Raw genomic sequence first — 7,605 nt, forward strand, 5'->3', positions numbered from 1 at the left:
AGAGACTGCTTGCCTGTTTGTCTGTGGTAAGGTAATGGGAAGATACGCAAAACAAAATATATACAATTAAATTTTAATTACTTTAGAAAACAAGATATGAACAAAGACAATCCCTTGGCTTACATAAAATTCAAAACAAGTCAACAAACAAAACATGAATAATTAATAGATATGAAATTTACTCTAATATAAAATAAAGTGCCAGACAATAATAATAATAATCAGGTGCTGAGAATATTGGCTAGAGCTGCCACCTCCCTTAGTACACGATAGCCAGGGCTTAGTCTACCAGAGAGAGATGTCAACTTCTAAGAGCACAAAGATATTCTGAGGAGGACGGCGTGAGCTGGCCCAGACGTCGACTCAGGTAGAGGCCGTGAGTGCAGGTGCAGGTGCTGTCGGCGATACACCAGCCAATCAGGAGCAGGCAGGCAGAGAATGGGTAGTTTGCTCGTTAACGACGGGTGGAGAGCCGGTGTGTCTGGTGGTGCAAGGTACGCTTTGCTTCCTGGGCAAAACGTTTTGTGATAGTGGTGGACGAATCTTTAATGTAGTATCTTGTACTTGTAGAATGACATAAATGATATAGGGAAGAGCAGGCTCAATCTCTCTTGAAAGAGATTATCGTCACAATATATATATATATATATATATATGATGCATAACTCTCCTAAACACGAGAGTGAAGTTATACAACTTTAGAACACTTTCCCACCAGGAGACTCGAACCCTAGCCAGCACAGAAACCTTCCAGCAACTGGCATAACAGGTACGCCTTTAACCCACTGCACCACCGCTCAGACCCTTAAAAGAGATGGTAATTTCGGAGTATTTATACACACCAAAGACCACCATCTCCCAAGGGCACTAGAGCAAGTGAGAGGTCATTTTTACGTTTTTCATCAAGTACCTGTTAATATGGGAGAACTCTGTGTCTATGCTTGATGCACAGCTCTCCTAAACACGAGAGTGAAGTTATACAACTTTTGAACACTTTCCCACCAGGAGACTCAAACCCTAGCCAGCACAGAAGCCTTCCAGCAACTGGCATAACAGGTACGCCTTTAACCCACTGCACCATGCTCAGACCCTTAAAAGAGATGGTAATTTCGGAGTATTTATACACACCAAAGACCACCATCTCCCAACGGCACTAGAGCAAGTGAGGGGTCATTTTTACGTTTTTCATCAAGTACCTGTTAATATGGAAGAACTCTGTGTCTATGCTTGATGCACAACTCTCCTAAACACGAGAGTGAAGTTATACAACTTTAGAACACTTTCCCACCAGGAGACTCGAACCCTAGCCAGCACAGAAGCCTTCCAGCAACTGGCATAACAGGTACGCCTTTAACCCACTGCACCACGCTCAGACCCTTAAAAGAGATGGTAATTTCGGAGTATTTATACACACCAAAGACCACCATCTCCCAAGGGCACTAGAGCAAGTGAGGGGTCATTTTTACGTTTTTCATCAAGTACCTGTTAATATGGGAGCTGGTGGTCTTTGGTGTGTATAAATACTCCGAAATTACCATCTCTTTTAAGGGTCTGAGCGTGGTGCAGTGGGTTAAAGGCGTACCTGTTATGCCAGTTGCTGGAAGGCTTCTGTGCTGGCTAGGGTTCGAGTCTTCTGGTGGGAAAGTGTTCTAAAGTTGTGTATATATATATATATATATATATATTAGTATATTTTGGTAGCAGTCTTTCCTGTAGACATATATTATTAAATATGACCGAAAAAGTAAGATTAATAATTCTAACACGAATTTTCTCAATCTTTCGTACATTACGCTTCACTGTTGGAGGTAAATCAAAAATCACTTCTCCAAAATTCATTTTTATTTCTAGTCTGACGCGACACGGGCGCATTTCGTAAAACTTATTACATTTTCAAAGACTTCACAAATACACAACTGATTAGAACTTACGTATTCTCTGATTTTATATCTACATTTGAGTGAGGTGGGAAGGGTGATGTGGCATTAACACAAGACAGAACAAGAGGGGATATTAATAGGGTATTAAAAGTATCAACACAAGACAGAACAGAAACAATGGGTATTGAATAGAAGTGTTTGTAGAAAGCCTATTGGTCCATATTTCTTGATGCTTCTATATTGGAGCGGAGTCTTGAGGTGGGTAGAATATAGTTGTGCAATAATTGGCTGTTGATTGCTGGTGTTGACTTCTTGATGTGTAGTGCCTCGCAAACGTCAAGCCGCCTGCTATCGCTGTATCTATCGATGATTTCTGTGTTGTTTACTAGGATTTCTCTGGCGATGGTTTGGTTATGGGAAGAGATTATATGTTCCTTAATGGAGCCCTGTTGCTTATGCATCGTTAAACGCCTAGAAAGAGATGTTGTTGTCTTGCCTATATACTGGGTTTTTTGGAGCTTACAGTCCCCAAGTGGGCATTTGAAGGCATAGACGACATTAGTCTCTTTTAAAGCGTTCTGTTTTGTGTCTGGAGAGTTTCTCATGAGTAGGCTGGCCGTTTTTCTGGTTTTATAGTAAATCGTCAGTTGTATCCTCTGATTTTTGTCTGTAGGGATAACGTTTCTATTAACAATATCTTTCAGGACCCTTTCCTCCGTTTTATCCGTTATAAAATAATATATATATATATATAAAATATATAAATATATAAATATAAAAGATATATATATATATATATATATATATATATATATATATATATATATATATATATATATATATATATATATATATATATATATATATATATATATATATATATATCTTTTCCGTTACAATATAGCATCAGATTAAATATCGTTGGAGTTACGTCACATCAGTAATAGGTAGAATCCAGCTTAGATACAAATATCCATGGAGATTCAGGACGGAAATTATAGCTGAACAGCAGAGTTGCAGAATCTGTTGTGAGAGTGACGGACTCCGTCTAGACCTCTACCTGAGAGAATGTGAACATCTAACAGACATTAGAAATGTGTAGCATAATAAACCCCCACATTGAGTTAGGAAACTACTGTCCGTCAAATATATTGCTCCTAAAATGATTCCCCCATTTTGCATCGGCAAGATAACGTAAGATTTTAAGGGTTGGCAAAGGTTAATCTTCTTGTTTGAGAAACTGTTCACTTGAGACAGTTAAGCAAGTGCCAGCTGTGTCTGGGTACAAGTGACAAGATGAACAACCCAGCGGGTTTTCTTCCTATTGGGGAGTGTTCTACATGCTGTTGATGGTAATTGAAAAGTGGAGTGGTAATTCACTGTTGATGGTAATTGAAAAATCAATTCTCCAAAATTCATTTATATTTCTAGTCTGACACGACACTTGAACTCGTTTCGTAATAACTTATTACATTTTCAAAGACTTTTAGTTTACACACACACAACTATTACCTGCAAACACTAAACAGAGTTCTTACTATGCTATGATTTAAACAGCTTTCATTTTTTATTTTATACCCGCTATTATATTTTATTTTACACTGAGTGGCGCTGCCTAATACTGTCACTATGGCGGTGTGTCCACTCACAGGATGAGTGACGCTGCCCAATACTGTCACTATGGCGGTGTGTCCACTCACAGGATGAGTGAAGCTGCCCAATACTGTCACTATAGCGGTGTGTCCACTCACAGGATGAGTGACGCTGCCCAATACTGTCACTATGGCGGTATGTCCACTCACAGGATGAGTGGCGCTGGCCAATACTGTCACTATTGCGGTGTGTCCCCCTCACAGGATGAGTGACGCTGCCCAATACTGTCACTATGGCGGTGTGTCCACTCTCCGGATAAGTGGCGCTGCCTAATACTGTCACTGTGGCGGTGTGTCCACTCTCCGGATAAGTGACGCTGCCTAATACTGTCACTATGATGGTGTGTCCACTCACAGGAAGAGTTACGCTGCCTAATACTGTCACTATGGCGGTGTGTCCTCTCTCCGGATAAGTGACGCTGCCCAATACTGTCACTATGGCGGTGTGTCCACTCACATGATGAGTGACGCTGCCCAATACTGTCACTATGACAGTGTGTTCACTCACAGGAAGAGTGACGCTGCGTAATACTGTCACTATAGCGGTGTGGTGTATTCACTCACATGAAGAGTGACGCTGCCCAATGATGTCACTATGGTATGTTCACTTACAGGATGAGTGACGCTGCCACATACTGTCATTATGACGGTGTGTTCACTCACAGGAAGAGTGACGCTGCCCGTTACTGTCACTATAGTGATGTGTTCACTCACAGGAAGAGTGACGCTGCCTAATACTGTCACTATGGCGGTGTGTCCACTCACAGGATGAGTGGCACTGCCTAATACTGTCACTATGGCGGTGTGTCCACTCACAGGATGAATGAATGAAGCTGCCCAATAAACTCGCCCCTCGGGGCAAAAAAAAAGTCTTAATGCCTGCATTCTTTCCTAATCCCCCCGTCTGTATAAATATCTAATTTACTTATATTTCCCAATCTCTTGACACACATGCTATGGATCTTTGTCTATTCAGGTGTAGTTGAGTTTATAATCTTATAAAGTCTATCTTTATAATTAAGCAAAACCAAATCACGTGTTTTTTGTGATTATTCTTAGATATGCGTTTATTTACCTGAATTTACCTGAGGGTCAATAATACCAGTGGTCTCGACGTGGACAGGAAGCCGGCGGCTTGTCAAAGGTCCCTCCCCTCATTTGCCCTGATGATCTTTTCCAGTTGTCTTTTAAAACTTAAGAGAGTTTTGTCATTTACGGCTTCGGCGGGTAGGCGGTTCCTTGGGTTAAGAACCCTGTGGGGTGAAGAATCATCTCTTGTTCTCAGTCCCACATTGTATGTTTGTTGAGCTTGAACCCGTTGCTCCTTGTTTGTGTTACATCTGACCTTTTACAGAGCTTGTCCGGTTCAACACCTCCAAATTGTTCAGTATTTGAATAAGTGTTAGTTGAATACATCCATTATCTTCACCAACCCATAATATATATCCTATGATAAAGCGTGTGTTGAAATGTTGAAGAAAACTCAACATTGCAACACTCAAGATGTCGAAAGGAAATGCCTCGGGCATCCCATGGTGTCCATACCAGCAGGAGACCAGAGGCCGCCCCACCACTGTCTGGCAGGGCCGGGCGCCGCCTCCTCATTCTTACAGCCATGACCACGGTTTCCGGGGAAATAAAAAAAGGCGTTGAAGACAACAGACACGGTGAAAGGTCTCAGAAGAAAGAGACGGGCCTGGGTACACCAGCAGGGATCTCTACCTGCCCTTACACCCTGATATTGTAGCCATTCCTGATGTTATCCGCTAATATTGTAGCGCCTCATATCCCAGCGTCTTGTCCACGTATCCCAGCTCCTTGTCCTCATATCCCAGCTCCTTGTCCTCATATCCCAGCGCCATGTTCTCATATCCCAGCTCCATGTCCACATATCCTTGCTCCTTGTCCTCATATCCCAGCTCCTTGTCCGCATATCCCAGCTCCTTGTCCTCATATCCCAGCGCTATGTTCTCATATCCCAGCTCCATGTACACATATCCCTGCTCCTTGTCCGCATATCCAAGCATCATGTCCTCATATCCCAGCGCCTTGTCCGCATATCCCAGCGCCTTGCCCATATATCCCAGCTCCTTGTCGTCATATCCCAGCTCCTTGTCGTCATATCCCAGCTCCTTGTTCTCATATCCATGCACCATGTCCGCATATCCCAGCGCCTTGCCCTCATATCCCAGCGCCTCGTCCGCATATCCCAGTGCCTTTTCCTCATATCCCAGCTCCTTGTCCTCATATCCCAGCTCCTTGTCCTCATATCCCAGCACCTTGTCCACATATCCCAGCACCTTGTCCACATATCCCAGCACCTTGTCTACATATCCCAGCACCTTGTCCTCATATCCCAGCTCCTTGTCCTCATATCCCAGCACCTTGTCCACATATCCCAGCACCTTGTCCACATATCCCAGCACCTTGTCTACATATCCCAGCACCTTGTCCTCATATCCCAGCACCTTGTCCACATATCCCAGCACCTTGTCCACATATCCCAGCTCCTTGTCCACATATCCCAGCACCTTGTCTACATATCCCAGCACCTTGTCCACATATCCCAACGTCTTGTCCTCATATTAACCTTTTCACGCATCTTGTTTTCTGAAGAGTTTTCCTAATTGTGTTGACCACTTTTCCTTATACTTTATTATTTCTATTATTTCTATTTTATTATTATTTTCCTCACTGTTGTATTTTGTTATTTTATTTGTAAAGTCTCTTTTATTGTTCTCTTATTTTCGTTGTGCATATTTTTCCTTAACTCCCAGGTACCTATTTACTGCTAGGTAACAGGCACATCAGGGTGAAAGAAACATTTTGCCCGTTTGTTTCCGCCTCCACCGGGGTTCGAATTCGGAACCTCAGGACTACGAATCCGAAGCGCTGTCCACCAGGTATAACAGCTAGGTATAACAGTTGAAATTTTAACGTAGTGGCTAATCGACGATTGACGAAGATTAAGCCACCCAAGAGGTGGCACGAGCATGAATAACCCGTAAGCGGGTTACGAGAGATTACTTGGGTTGACACGTGGTGTTTTTGAATATAACTACTGACCAACCCCGGGATGCAGCCCACAACAGCTGCCTTACTCCCAGGAACCTATTTACTGCTAGGTGCACAGGTGCATCAGATGAAAGGAAACGCTGCCCAGATGCTTCCGTCCTGCCTTGGAGAACGAACTCGAGAGATTCGATTGTGAGTCAGTAACGTAACCGACTGCGCCACACAGTCTTCTCTCTCTCCACCTTCCTCCTGTGTCACTTTGCATTGTGTAGCTTGAACGGGAGAGTTGAACAGCCACCTCCCTCACCCCACTGCTCATCCCGGTGAAGATATATGGAGAGGTCTTAGCCCCGAGGGTTGGAGCAGGAGTCTGGCGCGTCATAAACCCTGGTGTGACTGCCTTCCTCTCACCACATCCTCCCTTCGCCCGAGCCCTCGACCCATAACACCTCACTGAAGCCATGCTGAGATGGCTCGGTGGATAGACAACGACGTGTCTTCTGCATATATTCTAAGAGAGGTATACTCTGCTTCTCGGGGTATATACATTGAAGAGTTTACTTTAGTCCTCGACTATGTTCAGTACTGAGGTATAGTTCTTGGTTGGTCAGTAAGGTGTTGTGGTGACCTTAATAACCCTCCAGAGGTTGATAGGGTTTATCCCCAACACCAAACATAATTTAATTTAATTTTGCCCCGAGGGGCGAGTTTACTGGGCAACGCCACTCATCCTGTGAGTGGACACACCGCCATAGTGACAGTACTGGGCAGCGTCACTCATCCTGTGAGTGGACATACTGCCATAGTGACAGTATTGGGCAGCGCCACTCATCCTGTGAGTGGACACACCGCCATAGTGACAGTATTGGGCAGCGCCACTCATCCTGTGAGTGGACACCCCGCCATAGTGACAGAATTGGGCAGCGCCACTCATCCTGTGAGTGGACACACCGCCATAGTGACAGTATTGGGCAGCGTCACTCATCCTGTGAGTGGACACACCGCCATAGTGACAGTATTGGGCAGCGTCACTCATCCTGTGAGTGGACACACCGCCA

The 7,605-nt window shown here is 43.9% G+C and overlaps 1 protein-coding gene across 1 annotated transcript; it reads right to left on the reverse strand.

The window, feature by feature from the left end:
- Nucleotides 1-5,298: 5,298 nt before the first annotated feature.
- LOC138359463 (alpha-(1,3)-fucosyltransferase FucT-like) lies at nt 5,299-5,688 on the reverse strand. The gene has a single exon (XM_069318670.1). The coding sequence runs from the start codon at nt 5,686-5,688 to the stop codon at nt 5,299-5,301; it is 390 nt and encodes a 129-aa protein (XP_069174771.1).
- Between the last annotated feature and the right edge of the window lie 1,917 nt (nt 5,689-7,605).

This window comes from Procambarus clarkii, chromosome 8 (genome assembly GCF_040958095.1).
Source record: "Procambarus clarkii isolate CNS0578487 chromosome 8, FALCON_Pclarkii_2.0, whole genome shotgun sequence".
Classification (NCBI taxonomy): Eukaryota; Metazoa; Arthropoda; class Malacostraca; order Decapoda; family Cambaridae; genus Procambarus; species Procambarus clarkii.

What these genes read in the sequence shown, in the direction of transcription:
- LOC138359463 (XM_069318670.1), bottom strand. Translation starts at nt 5,688, where the DNA reads ATGGTGCATGGATATGAGAACAAGGAGCTGGGATATGACGACAAGGAG.